The sequence below is a fragment of the Lethenteron reissneri genome, unplaced genomic scaffold, assembly GCF_015708825.2.
Source record: "Lethenteron reissneri isolate LAM-NWPU_2019-01 unplaced genomic scaffold, ASM1570882v1 scaffold_215, whole genome shotgun sequence".
NCBI classification, from domain to species: Eukaryota; Metazoa; Chordata; class Hyperoartia; order Petromyzontiformes; family Petromyzontidae; genus Lethenteron; species Lethenteron reissneri.
This window is the reverse complement of record NW_026891737.1, coordinates 390,275-414,053: the sequence shown is the minus strand read 5'-3', so window position 1 is coordinate 414,053 and position 23,779 is coordinate 390,275. Positions and strand designations below refer to the sequence as shown.

The following is a 23,779-nucleotide window of genomic DNA, read 5'->3' as shown; positions in this document are numbered from 1 at the left end:
TTCTAGAAGGTGATCGTGGCCAAGGGCGGAGCAGGCCACGCCGGAGAGAAATAAGCCGTCCCGAGAGGGACCAGGGTTGTTGTTCATCCTGGAAGAAACCTTCGTCTATGTTCTCCGTTCAACGAGTCTCCAACACGTGTACCCGACCCCAAGCTGTTGGTCCAGGTCCGTAGTAACAGTTATGTTGTAACTAGTGTAGTTAACCTCGTGTCACCACCATAGGTTGTTATTCTGCAAAGGGAAAGTTACCCCGTGTGTTGGACTTTAATAAATGTGTTGCCTCCAAGTCTACGTCTGAAACTCAGTTGAACCCATTACACTAAATACTACTATATACTGCACTATACACTACACTATATACACAATACACTACACTATACAACACACTACACTATACACTACACTATACACTACACTATACAATACTGTACACTACACTATAGACGACACTTGAACACTTAGTAATCTCCACATCTCTCTCTGTGTCCGTGTGTCTCAGAGGCCGTGTCCAAGCCCGAGGTCTTCCCCCGTCACCCCGTGGCAGGAGGCTCCCTGTCTCTGCGCTGCGTCGTGCACCAGGGCTCTCTCCCATCTACTACGTGGCTCAGGGGGCGCGAGCTCAGGGGGGAACCTCACAGCGACCGGGGTCCACACGGAGACGTGGACCCTGCACGACGCTCGTCATGGCGACGCGGTCGCCTGTGAGGTCAACAACAAAGTGGACGGGGCAAATACGACGACGAAGAGGAGCGACGTCCTGACGGTGATTGCAGCGGTGCCCGGTACGGAGACCGTGACCATTCGAGGCTGAGTCGACCTAGGGGGGAGGATGCAGGGACCAGTTCGACATTTTCGGGCCCTTTATATGTCGTGAGTGGGAGTCTAACTCGGGTCTCGCGCAGGGCAGTGCTAACCGCTACTACACTACACCCCCCTCCACTCACGCCTTCACACACACGCTAACAAAGCTTCGTATAGCCTCTAACAGACTGTAGGGGCAAGTTCTGTTCGCGAGTAGCACCTATGAAGGCCGGCACTTTGGCACACGATGGGGGCGGGTGGCCAGCACCACGCCTGGCTGCTTTTGTCACCCCCAGTGCCGATGTTTACACACCGCACCAGACCAATCAGTTTCAAAGACAATGTATTGTATATTACCAGAGCGTGTTTTTTTTTAATGATCACCGCAATTACTGCGTGTGGTTAATGCAGTGACTTGATGACTTGTAAAAGGTTTCTGTTTCGTGTTTGGACATCTTGTTTGTCTTCATAGGGGATGATGGCCCGAGTACTCAGCACTACATCTACTGGTCCCCTGTTCTCATCATCCTGATGCTCATCGTGATCGCATGCCTCATCATTTACCACCGCCACAAAGGTGATAGGGGCAATTGTTGTTCGTAGTGAGTAGCAGCAGCGCCTATGAAGGCCGGCACTGTGGCACACACAGAGGAAGGGTGGCCAGCACCGTTCCTCAGCTGCCTTTGTCTCCCCCAGTGGCGATGTTTACACACGGCACCAGGTACTCATTTGAGGCTGAGTCGACCTAGACCTACACATGCAGTAAAAAGACAACGATTTCCCCGTATAGCCTGTAACAGACCTTTGGGGGAAGTGCTGTTAGCGAGCACATATGAAGGCCGGCACGGCACACGTAGTGGGTGGCCAGCACCACGCCCAGCCGTCTTTATCTCCCCAGTGGCGATGTCAAAGTAAAGTAACCACGACATAACCACTCCCGGAGCTGGTTATACGCACACTGCCCAGGTATGGAAAACTCTCCACTTTCGTCACAACCGCACCCTCACCAATGGGGAGTAGATGGAGTGGAGTGTTTGATCGCACAAAATACCCATGCAGGTGCTCATTTTTGATGGGGCTAAAAGCAGCGCCTCCAACTGCTCCTCTGACTGAGCAGCAATCACCGCATCATCAGCATACGTAACATGGTTTACCAAAACAGAGGAATTCCTTGACCGCACCCTGGCATAAATCAGCCTCCCATTCCACCTCTACCAGATGGAGATTCCTAAGTACAGCCATGGAAGGCTTCTCGAACTACGTGGTCGAAAACCGGGCCTGCCTACCATCATAAAGGTCCTTAATGATCGTGAGCAGAGAGTCAGGTACTCTAAAAGCACGAAGAACAACCCACAGCCCAGGCATACTGATGGTATCATAAGCCTTGACCAGGTTCATAAAGCAGAGGTGTAGGTCCTGTTTTAATACCCTACACCTACGCTGTAGCAGACAGACAAAAATATGGCATCTGTGCAAGGCCGCCCTGGCCTGACACCACATTGAGGCTATGCAAGCCTCTCCTCAGGGTGCCTAGCAAGGCGATGTTGTGCCGGGAAAGGTCCTGGCATGGAGTGAGATGCCCCTACAGTCGTACGGTCCCCCTTCTTACAGAAGGGGACCACCAGAGCATCCTTTCATTTCCTGCGGAACCCATGCATGTCATGTAGGGCAGTCTGCGCAGAAACATCATCATTTCTCAGCATTTTGCTTGGGAGATCATCTCTGCCCCGTGTTTTTCCTGGTCTCACACATACACTACTCAAAACATACACTACACACAATACACACTAACACTACACACACCACACATTGGACACAACACCAAACACTAAACACAGACTATACACACTACACACATACACTGCACAATAAATACACTATACACAATACGCACACTACATACTACACTACACACCAAGGCCGTAGCCATGGAGTCAACAATTTGCTGCCTAAAATATAAAAACAAATCACTGACACATGGGATGGACTTTTTATTATCTTTTTTACAATCATGTTTAATAGGGTATTGTATTACATTGCTCTGTTTTAACTGTTTTACCATTTCTTGTTTCATTGTATGTAATGGCAGAGATTAGGGATTAATAAAGTACAACCATAACCACAATCATATTAACAGAAATCTACGCATTGATGTATATCAAGACAAGTCCAGATATTGTGGCCAAGGTCTAGAAAATTGTTGTTTTTATTTACATAGCATAGCAATTATTTTTGATAGCAATATATTGAGGGGGGACATTTTGAGCATATTTGAATATGGGGGGGGGGAATGTGTCCCCCCCCCCAATATATATTATAATTACGGCCTTACTACACACACTACTATACACACTACACACTCAGGACCCTACACACACCACCCACTACCGTGTATGCTGTCGCCTGCTGACGTGTGTACTGCCATACGCTGCAGTTACCACTTTCCATCAACAGCTAGCGCTATTACTCTGCATCTGCCGTGAAGCCCACGGCGTGTAGTACGTCACGGTGAATACACCTGGAGTATTATTTTTTATTATTATTACACGCTTTTATTTAACTCACTCTGTTGTCGTATCCTCAAATCTTGTAACTAAATTTTTCCCACTTCCCAATGTGGTATCGACTGAAAACTTGGTATACTTATGTCATACTGATGACAATACTACAGTATATTCTATCATAAAAACATTTTAAAACATTCTTTTACACGCTTTTTATTAACTCACTCTGTTGTTGACGTATCCTCAAATCTTGTAACTCAATTTTAACCCACTTCCCAATGTCGTATCGACTGCAAACTTGGTATACATTTGTCATACTGATGACAATACTATATTTTATCATTAAAAAATAAAATATATAGTTGTAAGCAATATTTGTATATGTTATGTTTCGGCTTAGGTCTAATTGTCCACGCTCAACTGACGTTGGCTGTAAATCACCACGGTCCCTTGCGTTATGGCAAGCTTCAGGGCCACTTTCTGGAGTCGTGGAGTTCTGCCATTACTCGTATGGTACATTTCATTAAAGCGTGTTTAAAAAAAGTATTTTTAGTATTACTTATTTCTTAACAAGTTAAGGCTCCACGGAGCTATGTAGCTCTTTTTCAGAAGTGGACCTGGCTGTCACAAACGATAGCTGCTCAACGTAGCGGATGGCTGATATAACGTGGAAATGGAGAGAAGCAGCCAAATAACTCTCTCAACGCGTGCCATTGATTCTAAATATGGAATAAAACAACGGAGGACTCGAAGAGAAATACTCGTGACCATGGGGAAAGAGATGAAAATCAAAATATACACAGCATGCGTCAGGGTCGGCATCGAACCCACAACGTCCTGTATACCTGCCGAGGGAGTTAAGATCTCCCAGTTACCGTGGTGCCCGCAGTACTGACTAAGGCGAACCTCTGCAACAGGTGACGAAGGCACTACCACTGGGCCCTATCTATAACCGGGTGTCACGGGCCATGTCAACCGGTTTCACTAAAGGAAGAAGGTGTGGTCACTGCGGGTAGACAGACGGAATGAGGTAGACTCGGCCGCTGTTTGTGGATAGGTGACTTTTTTTCTAGTGGGATATGGAGGCGATAGACGCCAGATGCGTGCTGATGTTTGACAGTTGACGCTTTAACGACGGGAACGTCATTGGGCGGGGCAGACGCAGGCAGCTTGGGTGGGAGGCGAAGTTTCAGTCGAAATAACGTGGGCGGGAAGGCAACAGACTTGTTGATACATGCCGCTTTGATGACTCCGTATAATCAATAATCGTGACAATTCAACGGACGCATCAATCCATGTCTGGATGAAGGGCTTGCCACGCTATCAGTCGTGGGAGTTGGTTGACGATACCTCTCCATGATCGTCAGTGTGTCAGTTAATTTGAGGAGTGGGCCCCAGAACTGATTTGGTTAGGGTACCACTTAAAACTAAAATTTGTTATTCTACCAAGTAAAGGCCAGTGAGCCATTAGCTCGGTTTCAGAAGCGACCCCCTGGCTATCACAAATGACAGCTTATGAAGTGGATTTTCAAGTGCACAATTTTTTTAGCAGCAGCCAAATGATCCAAAAGTTGAGTTTCTAAATGCCACCGATGTTAGACGTGATGCAGATCTCAACACAAGACGCTGGGTTCAGTGCACAGTGCAGAAATCACCACATTGATGTGCGCTTGAAAGGTGCATTAAAATACAATCCACTCTTCATCGTAGACAGCGTGTCTCTAATATGATAACGAGTTTTTAAGATTCAGTGGCGCGCCCTTGAGATAAATATCTACATTTATCTATGTCACCCATTAGCGATGTGTGATTGCGTTTGTGTTAAACAGGGAGGCGACAGGAAGCTGCTCAAGAAGATTCATCACCATCACCACCACCTCCTCCTGAGGATGAGGTGATTCAGCTATTAAACTATAAACTATTTTTTTGTATCAGGTAAGGCCCCACTGAGCTATGTAGCTCTTTTTCAGAAGCCACTTGGCCATGCATGACACTTCAACAAAGTGGCTGATGCCATCATCAGGTTGAAATTCATAGCAGCAGCCAGATACTCTAAACATGGATCGAACGCACGACCTCCTGCATACCAGGCGAGGGAATTCACATCTCCTCACCACCTTATATAGGAATTTAAGTGTGGAGTCGCCGGCCTTCGTTGGGCAGGTCACGGGACACAACCAGGTGCCATGGGTTTTGGCGAACGAGATGACTGGTCGATGCACCACCTTTGCCCCCTACTATGCCAACTTGCTGTGTTTAAGCCACCTGTCGCTCCGCTCATTGTTGTGAGCATTGCTTCTCTGCCCTCCGTTGTTGATGGAGGGCAACTGCCTCTAACTGCCCAGTAGTAGAGTCCTTCATGAGCATCTTCCACAGAGGCCGATCTTGACACCGGCTGGTACCAGTCATTGGCAAGTCCACTCAGCTCCACGTCCTCCTGTACCACAACACTCCATCTCTTCTCTAGCCCATGCCGAACCCGTTTAGACCGCTCTATCCAGTTAAACAGAAGCTGCTTGGGAATGTGGCGGCTGGTCATGCGGGCTACATGACCCAGCCAATAAAGCTTTGCCTGCCAGAGGATCTCACTGATGGGACTGTGCCAGGATATTTCGAGAATTTTTGAGCTCTTAACAATCCAGCCTGGTTAAACCCAGGATAGATCGTTGGCAGGCCAGCCTGAATGTTTAAAACTAGCGCAGATGTTCCTTTGGAGGACTCCACGTTTTTCAAGCATACAGAAGGGAGGGCATGACTGTGGCCAAGAAGACCCGAAGCTTCGCGTGGAGTGACAGACCAGGTAGCTTTCAAATAACGCTATGCAGTTGATGACAAGACAATGCCACTTGACTGATTCGGAACAAAACCTCAGCTGTAAAACCTTAGCTGGTCATAACCACACTGCCCAAATACGGAAACGTCTCCACTCTCTTTACAACTACCCCATCGCTCATGAGGAGTGAAGGGATAGGACAATCTTATGATATAAAATACCCATTCAGGTGTTTTGTCTTTGTGAGACTGGGCCCCCCATATCTAGTAATAGGCTCAAGCTTCAGCAGCATTTCCAACTTCTGTAAAGGGTCTGGAGAAATCATCAGGTCATTCACATAATATGATTGACCAATAGGGAGCCGTCCCTTGTTTGGTCCTTTTGGTCAAGTCACGTAGATAGATAGAAAAGAATAATGAAAATTAAAATCAAGTGAATAAAAATATCACGACGTTTCGATCGCAACACAAGCGTCCATCATCAAGTGGGACAACCACAGCAAGAAACAATTGCTGAAGTGGGCAAAATGGCTGCTGTGACGAGGCTTTCTAGGTAAGAGAGGGGGGAGGAGCCAGGCAGGAGAGATAGAGAGGGGATTGTGGGGTAGGTTGTGTTGCGCCCAAAACGTCGTGATTTAATTTATTTTATTTTATTCCTACGTGACTTTACCAAAAGAACCAAAGTGTATGGATCCCTTCAGTCACGAAAACTTCAAATCTAGATTCACCACCCATGCTCGCAGCAACCGCACGGCTCTCCGGCACCTCCGGGCGAAGTCTGCGGTAAGCCTCCTGATTTTTGGACACCAGATGTTGTAGACGACGGGAGTGGGCCTGCTTCTTAGTGTCAACGGGCTGGAATGGCTCTTCCATTAGCCAGCATTTATGATGAGTTCTGTGCTGCATACCCAATGCGGCCATAGCAAGTGCATGCGTCATGGTTTTAAAGCTCACCAACTTCCCACGCAAAAACTCCACATGCCCAGATTTCTTTTTTTTCAGGGACAGGGGAGAATATGCAAACTCCACTAGCACATCGTCGCGCAGACGAACTCGTGCACTCACCTCACACTACTTAAAGTGCAGAGTGATATTAGCAAGCAGCTATGAACACTGGATAACGAGACACGAGGGGGTGGGTGGCCAGCACAACGCCCGGCCACCTTTGTCTCCCCAGTGGCGATGTTTTTACACACCACACCAGGAACTCCTTTGAGGCTGAGTCGACCTCGGGGAGGCCCAGGACTAGTTCAGAAAATTGTCACAGTTCAGGTTGCCAGGTTCGTAGCGTGGCGCGATAACCACAACGCTACTGATCGCTCACACCACACCACACATACAGACAAACGCACTCACTTACGTACCCCGACACTTGTTGCTGCAAGCTAGGCACGAGCGTTGCCACTTGTGCTAACGCCCACCAGAGCCGCCCGGTTTGACCGAGTGCGCGATGTCCGTAGGTGGCGCAGTACGAGGCGCTGGGACAGAGGGAGAACGTCTACGACAGCCTGGATCCGTCGCAGGTTCAAACAACAAACTTCTCCTCCAAGACTCGACCCTGGCGCGGGCAGGGAGCGACTCGAGTCCACCATCCAAGGGGTGAGCCAAGACTGAGGGGATCCGATTTCCCGTCTAGAAATACCGATGTCTTCTGCAGGATCTGACACACGGAAAAATGATGTAAAGCTATTGGTCCGATGTGAAGCTATCTGTCTCTATGTAATGCTATAAGTCTTTGTGTGAAGCTATAGGTCTCTATCTGAAGCTATATGTGTGTCTGTGTGATGCTATGAGTATATTTGTGAAACTATGAGTCTCTGTGTGAAGCTATGGGTCTCTATATGAAGTTATGGATCTCTATGTGATGCTAAGGTGTCTGTGTGTGATGTTTTGGGGTCTCTATGTGAAGCTATGGGTATCAATGTGTATTGACATTGCGGGATGTCACTGTGCAGTGCCGGCCCTAGAGAGGCACGGCGTGCAGTGTAACGACATCGCGGATACCACAAGAGTCTTGGTGTAGTACCGGCCCTAGAGGGGCTCGTTGAGTGCTGATTGATAGCGCTAGATGGCACCACGCTTGGCATGCAGTGCCAACCCTACAGGACATGGCACTCTGGTTGACACGAGAGGACACGTGACGAGTTAAGTCGACAAAGGGGCCCAAGTGGGGGCTAGGGGTGGTCACGTAGTTAGCATCCAGATCCTGCCCGAGGATTCTGGAAGGTGGTCGTGGCCAAGGGCAAAGCCAGCCACGCTGCAGATAATATGAGCCGGGTCCCCAGAGGAACCGGGGGTGGTGGTTCATCCGTTAGAAACCTTCGACTACATTCTACATTATCCGATCAGTGAGTCTCGAAAAAGTGGACCTGGACCTGAGCTGTGGTCCTGATCCGTAGTAGCTACGGACCAGGAAAACCTATGGGATGACCACCAGTCCTGGTCCATATTAGCTACCGACCAGCACGGACCAGGACTGGTGGTCACAACCATAGGTTTTTATTCTGTTGAGGGGTAGTTACCTCCTGTGTTGGAGTTACATAAACGTGTTGGCTCCACATCTCCGTCTGTGATTCAGTCGAACTCACTACACATGTGATGCTATGGGGTATCTATGTGATGCTTTGGATCACGCAACTTTGCACTGCTCTAATGATATGGATAGCCAGGAACGTTAATGGTGCTTGGTCCATGGTAGACCGCAGATAAATTCGTAACGATTCCAAGCCCCTGTAGTGACCTACTGGGCCTGCTATGCATCACACAATGCTGTGGCATACCCCAGCCAGCCATAGCCCTGCCAGCCATAGCCCTGTGCGCCCCCTTGGAAACGACCCAGGCCATTGTCAGATTTTCGCTCGCCCCATTTGGATTTGTTGCGAATTAAACCCTCGTGGTGGAGTCCACGTAGCACTTCGATCGCGCGTCGTGCTGCGCAAACTTTGCATCGAAGTTGACCAATAATGAATGTTAAGGTGCCATTCTATTGAGGCGCCGCCACTCCTGTGTGGTTTGCTATCGCTTGGTGTGCACGTGTGTGTGTCTGTGTCAGTGGGGAGCTGTAGTGTAGCGTTTAGCGCGATGCGCTACGAACCCGGCCACCCGGGTTCGATTCCCGCTCACGGCCAACACCAGTGACGATTATCTGAACCGGTCCCGGGCCTCCCCTAGGTCGACTCAGCCTCAAATGAGTACCTGGAGTGGTGTGTAAACATCGCCACTGGGGAGACAAAGGCGGTCGGGCGTGGTGCTGGCCACCCACCCCCTCGTGTACCGTTCTGGCCTTCATAGGTGCTCGCTAACAGCACTTGCCCCTACAGTCTGTTAAGGCTATACAGGGGATCTTTATCATTGTCTTTGTAATGCTGTATGGAAGTTACCTGGTCTATCGCTCCGCACGAAGCTTCAGGTCTTCTTGGCCACAATCATTCCCTCCCTTATCTACGCTTGTAAAACGTAGACCTCCCCTAATGGAGCATCTTCGCCAGTTAGAAACATTTAGGCTGGCCTGCCTACGATCCATCCTGGGTTTAACCAAGCTGGATTGTGTGAGGAGCTCACAAATCCTTGAAAGATGTGGACAAAGTCCCATCGGTGAGCTCCTGTGGCTTGCAAGGCTGCGTTGGCTGGGTCATGTAGTCCGCATGCCCAGCCACCGCATGCCTAAACAGCTTTTGTTCGGCCGGATTGAGGGGGCTAAACGGGCACGGCACAGGCTCGAGAAGAGATGGAGTGATGTGGTACAGGTGGATGTGGAGCTGAGTGGAATTGCCGATGACTGGTACTAGTGGTGTCAAGATCGGCCTCTGTGGAGGAGGCTTGTGAAGGACACTACTGGGCAGTTGGAGGCAGTCGCCCTCCAGCAACAACGGAGGGCGGAGGAGCGACACTCACAACAACGAGCGGAGCGCCGGGTGGCTAAAGCACAGCAAGTTTGCACAGTAGGGGGCACAGGTGGTGCATCAGCCAGTGTTCTCAGTCAGTCGACCTGTGGCATCTGGGTCTGCCCCGTGACCTCCTGACAGCGGGCGTTCGACACTTCACGTGGCCTCAAGGTGCACATAGCCTGGCACAAGCGTCGTGGTGACGTCACTGTCACTTAGTGGCGAATGGCGGATGTTGTTGTTGTGTGTCTGTGTGCACGTGCGCGCTCTGGGACGGCTCTGTCGTTTCGATTGTCACCTTGTCCAAGCGTGATAAATCAGACTCATGACAAGTCACGTGTTCATTACTTATTTATTCATATTTTGCGACTTACCACACATGCTCTTCATGTTGCACTCGTGCCGTTCGCTGTGTGCGTCCGTGTGTTTGTCGCGGTTTTTTCCATTGCGAATTTCCCGACCGCGTGCCCCTATGCTGGACAAGGGCAGCACGTGAAGAGCTTCACAGCTCGTCGGATTCATCCTCCTGCAGTCTTCATAGAGATTCTGACTCATCCAAAACAGAGCCCTGATCTTATGAATGCGGCCTCGGGGTACCGAGTGACGCTCTCCCGTGGGCTAAGATGTCCATAGTGACACTGCTACCGATAGTAGGCGATGTGTGATTGTGTATTTGTTGTTGTGTCACACAGGCGGTCGAAAAGCATCTGATCAATACGAAAATCTTCCTCCTGAGCACGAGGTGAGAGTTTGGCTCTTAGACTCTATGCAGGAGGTCGTGGGTTTGATCCCGGACCCTAACGCCTGCTGTATATTTGGAGTCTATGTCTCTCTCTCTACCCGTGGTCGTGTGGATTTTTCTCCAGGGGCATCCGTTTTTTTCTCCCTCCACATTTAGAATCAACGTCACCAAGCGTTTAGAGTGTCTGGCTGCTGCTATGAATGTCCACACGGTGATGATGATGATATCTGCCACTTGCTTGACCTGCAATAATTTGTGATGGCCAGGTCGCTTCTGTAAAAGAGCTACACAGCAGCTCAGTGGGGCCTTACCTGGTGAAATAACAAGTTTTTATTTTATTCGTGTTTTTTTTATGCTTTTCCTTTCCCTGCCGTCAGTGCCGAATTATCCTCGTGTCGTGCCATTGACATGCTGTATGAAGGAACTTACCTGTAGTAGCAGACATGTGTCAGCAGGGGGTGGTATGCAGGCCAGGCGGGATGAACAGGGCCGTTGGGCCACTAGCGTTCCCAGACCCCATAGAGGGGTTGGGGATATTCCAGAGCCCACTAGAACGTTCCAGAACGGAGGCGTGGCTAGGGGCGGAGAGACCCTGGAGTGGGTATAAAAGCCGGAACCTTGAACGGGTTCGGCAGTCGTCGTCAAGCTGAAGGCCCGAAGAGCCAGCTTAGAATAGGACCCTGGGAACCCCCGGACCCGACGTCCTTCTAAGGGCCGGGACCGAGTGGGCCAGTGGCTGGGACCCGAGGACCTTGGCTGGGTCGGGTCAGATAGCCTCCCCTAGGTCCCCCTAGCCAGAGGGCTGTGATATAAAGTGGTCCCAGTGATAGAGGCACAATAGCCTGGAGGATGTACCTCCCCAGGTATCGGGTGAAAGGGACTGTTACCCCTTTGTATAAGGGACCCTGTATTAAATAAACGTGTTGCCTCTGAAGAACCGTCTCTCCTCGTTTTGGACCCACTACACTAGTAGCAAAAGTGGCTACATAAACTACGGGCCCTGCACTTTCAAGGGCCCCGCGCTAAAAGCTTTCAGACTATCAATTCCGGTTCAGTGATTCTGCACTTGCTCTATTACTATAGTACTAAACTACCTTCAACTTTTATGAACGACTGGGTTAGCGATTTGTCGTATACGGCTGTATAGCAAATGAAAAAAATACAATTACTTTACTATACAAGTTAAAAATGTTTTTTTCATATTTACGTTTTTTATTTATTTAGATACATTTATAACATACTACAGGCCTAGAACTACCTTAATCCAGCACTGCCTGCCGCTATCCTCCCCTCCTCCCATCCCCCACCTCTCTCCCGCCCCTCTTCTTCTCGTCTATCTCAGTCATCTTCTACCCTTACCGTCCCCACCATCACCCACCCCCTCCATGTAAACTTTCACTTCTCTGCTGACAGGATCCCCCCCCCAGCCTGGGTGGGGCAGTGAGCCCAATCCACCCCACCCTCTTCGTCAAGCACCATGTCGGAGTGGGTGGGTGACTGAGTGGGTGTGTGAGTGACTGAGTGGATAAGTGACTGAATGGATAAGTGAGTCAGTAGGTGAGTGGGTGGGTGAGTGTGTGACTGAGTGGGTGGGTGAGTGACTGAACGATGAATTTGTGATACAGATCGCTTCTTAAAAAAGAGCTACACAGCTCATTGGGCCTTACCTGGTCAATATAAAATAGGAGTTAGAATAGGTTGAGTGGTGGTGTTGAGAGTGGACTATTTGCTTGCTGGAGTGGAAGGTATTGATACAGCAACGTTGTCTGCCATGCACCCTGAATGATTTCTTGTAATTCTCTGCGAGTCTCATTGACAGCTGCTGCTACTGACCATGCGAATGTGGTGTTTTGTGTCTGCACAGTACGAGGCGCTGGGCCACAGGGAGGTTCTTTACGACAGCCTCGAGCCGACGCGAGTCCAGGGTCGGGGTAAATGGGGACGCAAGGAGCCCGGTCACCCGTCCAGACGAACTTCGGACTTCTCCAAGATGTGAAACACCCCACCACCATAAGCAGTTATTTAAGCAGCCCTGGAGGAGCCCATTTAAATAGCTGTTAAGGCATTCTGTAAAACCTCATAACCCAGTTTTGTAGACGAATATATATTTTCTGTCATTGGATGACTTTATAATCCACTTGTGACACTTCTAGTTTACGTGATTATTGTACTCTGAAACCAGAGATATCGTGCATTTGGTCAGACTGGGTGGTGAAGTGGTGGCAGTGGTAAGTTGCGTGCCTTGTGCAGGAAGGGTCTGGGTTTAATTCCCCACTTGGGTGATTTCCTCTGTCGACTCTGCATGCCCCCCCCCTGCTCTGTCTGGGTTTCCTCTCGGTGAGTTTTGCATCTCGCCAGCCAGAGGAACGTGCCACGTGACTGGAATTGGCCAGCAAAAAAAACATTCTCACTTGAGATCGCATCGAGCAACATCGACTGCTTCTACCAAAATTTGGCGGGACTCTCGCGGAAAACAGCACGGAGACTCAGTGAGGCTTTCCTGAGTACGCAATCAAAATTAAATGAGGAAATTTTTCTTCCGAAATGAAAATCTTTCATTCACTTAATGGGCTAAATTTTCAATCGAACCCTGATTTATAGACTATGACATCTTGTGGCTTATTATGTTTTTGTTCCAAGACACTACTCAATTAAAATGTACAACAAAATACACATTTTCATTGGGAGTAGTGAAAGGGCAGAATGACGGACAATAGAGAGCAATGGCGCCGCTTGTATTAATTAAGAAAATAACTAAGTAGTCGTTTCAAAATCCACACAGTTACTAAACAAGGTGATCGATCCTGTTTCACCAAAAGTATTTACGTGTTTCAATATCTAACCGTATGTACGTACTGTATGTTGAACTTCTTTCGCGCCATATGTAGCCAACTTTGCTAATTTGAGGTGTGGGTCAAGGACAACTAAGCACAAACATCAGTTTAAAATAAATGAGTTATCGATCTAGATGATGATTTAAAAGTGGATAGCTCGCAGCGGCTTCCTAATATCGGAACTTTCCAGATGGCTGCAGAAGCGCACCTGAAAGCGTGTGATGCAGTGACCGTCTTTTGTTTGATGGCTGAGCCAAAAGCCAAAAGCGTTTAATGACTATGGTCCTGATGCACGGCTCAATGTGCTCCCACCTGTATAATACAAAACAATAAATATGTTTTTAAACCCGCTCCTGTGTCTGTCTTTTTCTGACTCCACAATATTTGACCACGTCATTCCCCACCTATGTAAGAGTATAGTCTTCATCAACCACACTCCCAACCATGACTTTATCGGAACCGACAGGCTCAGCAGAGTTCGTGCAGACCCGGGATCATCCTCTTTGTAGCACTGCAAACAAACCCCCGCGCTCTTTCCAGGCGAAGGAGCAGGTTTCCACGTGGAGTCAGGCTGCAGCTCCTATGGGCGCTGTAATAGAGAGACGAAATCAGACAACGAAATCACCCGATCAGAGATTTGCCTTCCATATACAGTCAGTGCCTGGGTCACGGAAGGGTTAGGTTCCCGTGACATATCCGTAACCCGAATTTTCTGTATGTTGGAAGCTGAACAATTTTCCCCAAACTCAAGATAAAACCCCATGTCGGGAAATAGTTGTGCCTCTCCTACCGTTTTTTCTGAGTACTGCATTGTTGCTGTACATACGCTCTGAACTTACCCATAACAAGAACCATAATTAAACTAATGGAACATATATTGTACTGTGCCCAATTGTTTTTGAATACCACAAAGCATAGAAAACAATTACGCAATACTACAAAAGGAAAATATACTCATGGTAACAATGTGTAGTGTCGGAGGTCCCTTCATCCTTCTGCTCGAGGCTTGTGTGTGTGTACGGGTGGCGTGCATCGCACACACAGTCAGAGACGAGGTAGTCGCAGGAGGCACCGGTCTCCAGCTCCCTCTCTCGCGACCACGCTGCCGCACGACCCGGTCCAGACACGACCCTGTCCACGTTGCACCGATGGCGTCGACCGAGACAGCCAACTACTGTCCGGCCGCCCAATGATCGGGCGAAGGCGGCAGCGACGAGGGCAGCGACGACGACAGTGATGAAGGCAGCGATGACGACAGGGACAACGAGATGAGTCCACTCCCAGAACCGGCAGCCCGGAGCGCTCGCTCACCGCTGCTTTTATTCCCTTCGGCGCAGCTTGGCTTCCCCCGAGCCGCGCCTCCTATCCCTTCTCGAACCCACCAGAGGGTTCCAGGGGCTTCCCCACGAGGTCTATCTACCGTGACCCTTGCCCTGCCGGCACACCCGCCGTATATGCTCAGCGGCGTGTGCGCTAATTGCCCACCTGCAGTAGCAGCTACTGTACAACAAATGTAACGGCGTGACTCAGAGTGCTATCCAGGACACTGCACAAAACACTGCATTCCCCTTGGGGAATATGGGGCCCACCTTATGCCTCACTCCGCTGTATTCATTTGCAACCTTACCGTGCCGCACTATTTCCACTTATGCAACTAATGCAAACATTTAAGCATACATTATTTATTTTTTTCTACATGATTTATGGGAGCATTTCCATGAAGTCGAATTTCCATAAGTTGGGTCTTCCATAACCCAGGGAAGGAGAACACGATGTTGGCCTAATGGGGCGTGTCTTTGTCCATATATGGTCATTGTGAATCGTGAATCGAAGTTAAATTTATATCAATTCAGCTCAGTCGATCCGGTAGCCAGCTCAATGTTGATTGGGTAGCCAGCTTGAAAATGTCGATTCATTGGCAATCCGATTCATTTGGCAATCAATTTATTGGCAAGCTATACTTAGAATAGAATATTTGCATGACACGCCACAGTTTTATTTGATTGGCTAACATCAGCAAGCATCGGTGATTCCATCGCAGTTTGCTCTTATTGTTACCACAGCGCTGCCTGTCTCCCCTTTTCTGCTGTATTCCATTAAAATGACAGTGGCTCTGAAGCAGTCGTGTCTTCTCTCCACCAAGTGGCTCTCCTCCCTCCTCATGGCTCCTCCCCTCCCATCTCTCTTTCTACGGGGCTCCTCCCTTGTCACTCATGCCTCAGTGACCCCCCAGAGATAGCGCTGGGGAGTGGGGGGGGCAAAGCGGCCGGGCGGGAGAAGGAAAACAATGGGAGGCAGGAATTATTTACAGACGCAGGTAAGCACACAATTCACTGTGCAGAGATCCCGGGCCCCGAAGCCTTTAGATGTGAGGTTATAAGAACCGCAAAATGGAGGAGGGAGGACCGTTCCCAATTCCTGATGTCAGGCGAGGAGTACGGTTCTTCATCGCCGACCACCAACGTCCGAGAGACGCGAGTGGTGCCAGGTATGGAGAACGAGTGAGTACGTCCGGCTTAGTGAGTGAATAGAAAGTGGCAGGAAGGGCTCTTTCCAAACTCGCACGCTCTCGGGCAGCCCCAGCTAATCCTTAATAACCTCAGTGGTTAAGAGGGTGCTGTGCAATGAAACCAGTTGGAAAAATTGTCGTGTGGTGTCCATAGTCTTGAAGAAGTGTGTGCGTCTCGACACCTCCGTGAACGCGCCCATATCTAGGGGTATTTGTAGGGCTTGCGCGACCCCGCGTGGCGGAGTGGTGGCCCAGTGGTTATCGCACTATGTTGGCCTGTGTGACGGGTGACACACGTCGGGGGTGGTGCGATGCGCTTTTCATCCCGAGCAGCTTGGCATGGAAAATCCCTTGGAGCCCCCCCCCTCCCGCAGCTGCCTTCAAAATCGTCCTTATGTCGGGACGTTTCCACCTCCTCCACCAAACCCAACTGTGGCTCCTTCCCACCTCCCTCTTCCCAGTGAAGTGACATTCCACCTCCCAATAGCGAGTGTCCATCGGCAAGGTCGAGTCCATCTGAGACCATCCCTCTCCCTACCGTACTGGCATCGCACCCGCCCATCACCCTTCGTCCTGCGCATGGTGGGCCCCAGAGGACGGCGCCACATATCCATTTCGGTCTGCTTTCAAAAGCAGACCGAAATGGCTTGCCATGCCCTTCTCACAGATCCGTTGTTAACGGAAGCTTCAGGACGCTGTCGAGTGGCGTCGCTAACGGGAGCCTCGATTGAAAGACGTCCACCATCCTCCATTGTGATCACATAGTGATTGTGCTGTAATACGACTGCATACTGTACTCTAAACTGTGCCACTGCTTCTATGCAATAAACTTAGCATGCTCTCTGTATGAATGCATGTTTAACTTCTTTCGCACTGTACGTAATCCAACCGTTCTAATCGGAGGTACTCTACAACTGACTGGTAAGTACAGGCCACCCTCGACTCATGAACACCTCAATTTACGAACATCCGCACTTACGAAGCAGCTTACGTTACTCTTTAATAAAACATCCACTTGTAAACGTGAACTCGCGCTTGCGAACTGAACCGCGGAACTCTTGTGTTCACCGGGAGCGATCCTCCGCGAGATGTTAATGAGTCACAGCAACCCGCTGTGAGCGTTTGTGAATGTGAGCGCACACGTGTTTGTGTGTGTGCGTGCATGCGTGTGCCCCCGTGAGTATGGGGGGAGCGATAGTGTAGTGGTTAGCGCGCTGCGCTACCAACCTGGCTACCCGAGTTCGATTTCAGCTCATGGCCAACATCCGTGATTATTTTAACCGGTCCTAGGCCTCCACTAGGACGATTCAGCTTAAAATGAGTATCTGTTGCAATGCATTAAAACATCGCCCCTAGAGAGACAAAGGCGGTTTGGCGTGGTACTGGCCACCCAACCACTCGTGTGCCTTTCTGGCCTTCATAGGTGCTCGCTAACAGCACTTGCCCCAACAGTCTGTTAAGGCTATGCGGGGGGTCTTTGTCTTTCTCGTTGTGCCCCCGTGTGTGTTTGTGTGGGTAGCAGTAGTGCAACGGTTAGCACGCTGCGCTACCAACCCGGCGACGCGAATTCGCTTCCTGCTCTATGCTTCTTTAAATTACGTTGCATTTACTATCCAGTATTTATTACAGTAGTACATGCAAATGTTTCATATTTCTTCTTAATTATGAGTTTAGCCATGTTCCTATTTTATGTTGAACCACAAAGCATTTCAAAACACCGAACGTATGTCTATTATAATACAGTACATTGTGGTGTTCCGACTTACAAACATATCGACTTGTGAACAGTTCGACTTACGAATGGGTCTCAGGAAGGAAACCTGTTCGTAAACCGAAAACTACCCGTACCTCTGTCGCAGAGTACATAATGTCTTATATCATAGTAGTCTGTTGAGGTCTTCATGGGGGCACTGACCCATTCCACACTTTCTTGGTAGTCAATCTCAAGACAGGGTCCCCCTCTTTCTGGAGCCAATAGTCTTTTGCTAAACTGTATTTGTCTTTAGGAGCCTCTAACCATTTCATAATTGGGTAGGTTAATATCACTGGGTTCTTGTCCGGGGAATTCACTACTGTGTCCCTAATTTTAAGATACCTGAACAATATATATAAAACTAGCGGTAAGTACCCGGCGTTGCTCGGGCACAAAAGGAAAATACACGCATGGACTTTCACACAGACATTGACCCACACACATAGAAACACATCAACTTAGACGCACACACACACACATATATGGTTAAATCCAGGAAAGGATCGTTAGCAGGCCAGCCTAAATGTTTCTAACTGGCGAAGATGTTCCATTAGGGGGGTGCACGTTTCGCAAGCGTACAGAAGGGAGGGAATTACCGTAGCCGAGAAGACCTGGAGCTTCATGCGGAGCGAAAGACCAGGTAGCTTCCACACAGCGTAACGCAGCCGATGAAAAGATAATGGCACTCGACTGATTTGGAGTGAGACCTCTGCTGTTAAACCGGAGCCGGTCATGAGCACACTGGCTAGGTATGGGAATCTCGGCAATATCTCCACAACTACCGCATCACCAATTGTGAGTTGTGGGGGTGGATTGTTCGATGGTACAAAATACCCAGGCAGGTGCTTAGTTTTGGTGGGGCTGATGGTAAGGCCCCACCGCTTAGTGGCAAGCTCCAGGTTCAGCCGCAGTGAGCAGCAATCACCAGAGCATCGGCATACATAACATGGTTGAGCAATAGGGAGGCATCCCTTGACCGCACCCGGGCATCGATCAGCCTCCCATTGTATCTGTACCATATGGTAATTCCTCGGGAACAGCCATTACTTCACGAACTACGTGGTCAAAAGATATGTTAAATAATGTGGAGCCAGAGGACATCCCTGTCACACCCTAAGGTGTAGAGGGAATGGCTCTGACTGACGGCCATGTAGTTTTACGCGGGGCCGCTCACCATCATGAAGGTCCTTAAGGATCATGAGCAAAGTTTGAGGGACTCCGAAAGCATGAAGAACAACCCAGAGGCCAGGCCTACTGATGGTATCATAGGACTTGAGCAGGTCAATAAAGCACATACATTCACTCACACGCACACATGAACCTACAGACACGCAAAGAAATGGACTTACACTGACTGACATGGAGCCATGCACACAAAGCGACTAACACAGACACCCATGGACTGACACACAGACATATCGACTCACACACACAAACACATGGACTTACACACACATACATAGACTGACACACACATTGCCCTACACACACATACATATGGACTGTGACACCCAGACATCTACTTTAGATACACACACATGGATTAACACACACACATCGACACACATAGACACACAAACGAGCATTGACTTACACACTCAGATGGAGCCATGCACACACATCGACTCACACACACGCATTGACTTACACACATGGAGTGAAACACACACGTATGGACTAACACACACATGTGGACTAACACACACATGTGGACTAACACACACACAGCGACAGATACGCACACAAATGGACTAATACACACACACACAAACACTTGTACGTAGACACACATGGGGCGTTGTCCGTTTGAAAAAGACAGACACACACATGGACTTACACATAGACATGGACCCACACACATAGAAACCCATCGACTTAGACGCACACAAACACATATGCACTCGCACACACAGACATCGACTTTAGGCACACGCATGTAGTTTCTGCACACGAACATTATAATAGTAATAGACAGAGGTGGGACAAAGCATTGTTATGCAAGTCCAAGTCGAGTCTGAAGTCATCAAATTCATGACTCGAGTCTGACTCGAGTCCAAGTAACATGACTCGAGTCCACACCTCAGAGGTGGGACAAAGTCATTGTTATGCAAGTCCAAGTCGAGTCTGAAGTCATCAAATTCATGACTCGAGTCTGACTCGAGTCCAAGTCACATGACTCGAGTCCACACCTCTGGTAATAGAGTATTAGGCAACTTATTAGTTTCATAATAGTAAAGAATGAAGCAGAGTTGTTATGTGCACACAAACATTATCATTGTAATATTTGTAAACGTATTTGTTTAATAATAGTAAACAATAAACCTGAGTTCTTAGCGAAAGATTGAATAAAATTGTACTTTACATTGGCGTGGTGACGCCTCGTCCCGTGTAGAGCCCGCAGCCTCGCCTAGATTAGCAAGCCGGAGGAGGTGAGACATTGGCAGGCTACGAGCTGGGCCGCTACCCCCCCCCCACCATCCCCCCACCCTCGCCAGAATAATACTATGTAACCGCTTTAATAATATTAAATTAATATCTAAGGACGTTATATCAGTAACTGCACGTATTGGGGTGGGGGGGGGGAAGAGGGCATCACACTGTGAAGAGAAATCGACAGCGTGATGTGTATATCTATTCCATGTTAAACGCGTAAAATAAAATGTCCCCGTGAGCTGGAGCGAATGCGCATGACTTGGCAGGGACTGCCCCCCCCCCCCCCCCCATGCAATTGGCGTCACTTGGTACGGTCGACGGCGCGCAATAAGTAAATAATTAATAATAGAAACGGCACAAATGCGTTAATTAAACTACTTTAAAGTTTACGTATGGGAAAACGGAATAGCATATTCCCACCGCGGGACTTGGGGCGTGCCGCCTGTCAAATTTTTTTCTACGTTGAGCCCACCGTCCGAGAGCGAAATCCCCCGCAAGTGCGAGCGCGCGGAGACTTTTATATATAAAGATAAAGAAGGTTAGGCTATAACTATATATTATGTTGCACCATGTATTGGGTTAAGAGGAAGAAAGTGTCACAGTTTTAAAGACCGAAGCAACAGACCATTTACCCGACACGAGCATGCGGGCGAACAGTCAGGCAGTCAATAAAGGCCTCTGATTGGTGCAGGGAGGCCTCAAAGACGATTATTCAGGAAATGAGATTGAAAGGGATTGGAGGAGAGATTCAAACGTGAAAGGCGGGAAGCGAGGGTTAGACTGTAGGGGGCGACAGTTGACAACTGTTGGAGGAGGACGAGGATTGGCTGAAGCAAAGCGGGGTGAGCGAAGCTTCCAGAAAGGTGGCTTGGAAAATATGAAAGGAACGAAGCCCTGGCCTCGATAGCGCTGTCCGAATAAAGTACAACATATGTTGGCGTCACTGCACAGTACCAGTTATCAATAGAAACAGATTTAAAGGCTACAATAACTCACAATAAAGTTATTGTGCGTCTCTGCTTGCATGCCGGCCCCATCGGTCGAGGATTTCCTCAAATGGGGTGATGGATCGCGCAACTTGATGCTGCTCGATCAATACGATAGCCAGATGCGTTAATCATCGGGCTTGGTCCATGGTAGACCATGGTAAATTATTCAACAAATTAAATAATTTTTCTAAACATGTTTTTACTTCTGAAAAAATAAGAATAGGTTTTACATTTTCTGGCAATAAAACGGGAGGTGTTAAGATGTTCAAACACCAAATAGATAGCTTTTGCAAAGAATCAAGTCTGGATTAACCACACACGGTGCTTGTGGTGAGCATTGTTCCATTCAATGGCAATCGTTCTTCGTTCGCGATGGCCAGGCCAGGACGCTTCTGAAAAAATTAACCCGTAAAAACAAAGTTTTTCACTATAAATCCTTTATATGCGTGGCGGCTAGAGTCCTCTCGTCCTCTGGCTTGAGATGGCTGCCACCTATGGGTCAGATGATTGCCTGCCACCATTAAGCAATTGGTAATTAAATATATATATATTTTTTTTCCTAAAAAGTGTAAAGTTATGGAAAAAAAATTTCAGGAAAATAAATTGTCACGCACAACGAGTCTGTGTGCAAAATGTCAGCTCGATTGGATCACGGGAAGTGGGTTAAAAAACGACCTAAAGATTTGCATGGTCGTAAGCGCGCAAGCAAGCAAGCAAGTGAACTTAATATAAAGGATTTAAAAACGAAGCTCAAACGCTCGGTGGGCTTGACCTGGCAAGATACAAAATAGTTTATTTTTTATTGAAAGTATTTCGAAAGTGAGTTGGTTACCCTTTCCTATACGTTGCACCTCCTATCGTGTTTGAGTATTGTGTTTGTTGTTGCAGTAACGTTATGAACAATGATGCACGAATTCAGGAAATAAGCACACAGAAATCAGTTTTTTAAACTCGGCAAACTTTAATCTCAACTTACCATAACATCCAACAACTCTTATCATTAGAATTCCAACAAAAGTGCCCATGCAAATATACGTATTCATCAATCCGTACTGGATGATCATAAAATTATCAATGGTCAAATCTCACGATTACGTGGTTAACCCAGAATAGGCAACACCTCACAATGGCAATATTCGCACAGAATGCGTACTCGTCAAATAGGCATCAAATAGTTATAAAACGTTAACGATCAGATCTCACAATCACGTGATTAAAATAAAACAATAGGCTGTCTCGTGGTAACGCGACCATACACAACTCCGTCAGGAGGTATCCTAGCCCCGCTGCTCCTTGCGAACTGTCAAAAATTCTCTAAAACTCATAGAACATCAGTCACTTGGACAACATAACTTTTCCAGCCTATATCTTGGACAACATTGCATGCACGCTCGATATTGATGAATAAATCACATCTCCAGTTAACTTCTCACACGTCTTAGCTGATCACGGTATTATATGAAAGTGCATTCGCACACCTCTTAGCTTCTCACAACTCTGACAGTACAACTTTTTGAATTCCTTGACGCTGAAAGTGACTCAAAACATAAGGAAAAAAACGGAAAATAAAAATGTTCAGCGATACTCAAGAGTCTGTCAGCGCAGAACACTTAGCGACACAGAGCATTTATCTCCACAAGACTCTTGACACTTGGCTGGTTACGGGTGCCCCCGGAGTTTGCCGTTGCAAGACTGATGTGTGATTTTGGTATAGGGATTTCTTCCTTCAGACACATCAAGAGCCCAAAGCTCCTTCCACTATCACGCCCCTGACATTCATTTGGTCAGTTTTTGGTGGACCTTTGATCTGGCTGCTTGGACATCCTGACGCCAGTGATTGTCACCTCGGCCATAGCTCCCCCCTCCTCTGGAGGTCATCTCAAGGCTTGGGGACGCAGATGTTTATAATTGCCCTTTGGAATATATTTTGACTCTGTGGCCTGGTTTACCTACTTTGATTCCACCTCAATCCATACAGTGCAGTTAACTGCTGCAAATGACTTCCTCCTTAGGTCAAGTTACCCTAAATATGAAAACCTGGTCTGGCATGTAAAAGATTACCACTGGGAAGACAAAGGCGGTTGGATGGGGCTTCGTTGTACCCCTTGCATTATCATTAAGTTTTACCTGCTTATCCCAGACCGTATGCGGTCAAAGTAATTGGGTCGAGGCTCAAAAGAAAGCCATCCCTTGGTGTGGACCAATCAGTTTCAAGGACAATGCATATATTATCATAGTGTGTTTTTGTTTGCATTTTTACTGCAATTATCAGAGTGTGTTTTTGTTTGCATTTTAACTGCAAGTATTGTGGTTAATGCAGACATGAATTCCTGTAAAAAGGTTTCAGTTTTGTTGCCAGAAAAAAGGGGACAAACCCCTATTATTATAGGTCAAAGTAATTGTTAATAAAAAAAAATGCAAAAGTCATATTAAACCTTTTGACCTGAGCTGCATCATCATATAACAGTATATTATATCACCAACTTAACGTTTAATACCATGATGTTTGAAAATATTCCTATGAGGTGGTGGTCAATCCAAACTTTACAACTTTTCCA

The 23,779-nt window shown here is 47.9% G+C and overlaps 1 protein-coding gene across 1 annotated transcript; it reads left to right on the top strand.

Annotated features, from left to right (window-relative positions):
• Positions 1-499: 499 nt before the first annotated feature.
• On the top strand, positions 500-12,699 carry LOC133339744 (uncharacterized; the record flags this gene model as incomplete). The annotated part of the gene is made up of 6 exons (XM_061547906.1): positions 500-646; positions 1,274-1,378; positions 5,135-5,199; positions 7,547-7,676; positions 10,654-10,703; positions 12,568-12,699. Coding segments are annotated over 6 exons (629 nt in total), but the record flags the coding sequence as incomplete, so codon positions are not given.
• Positions 12,700-23,779: the final 11,080 nt, after the last annotated feature.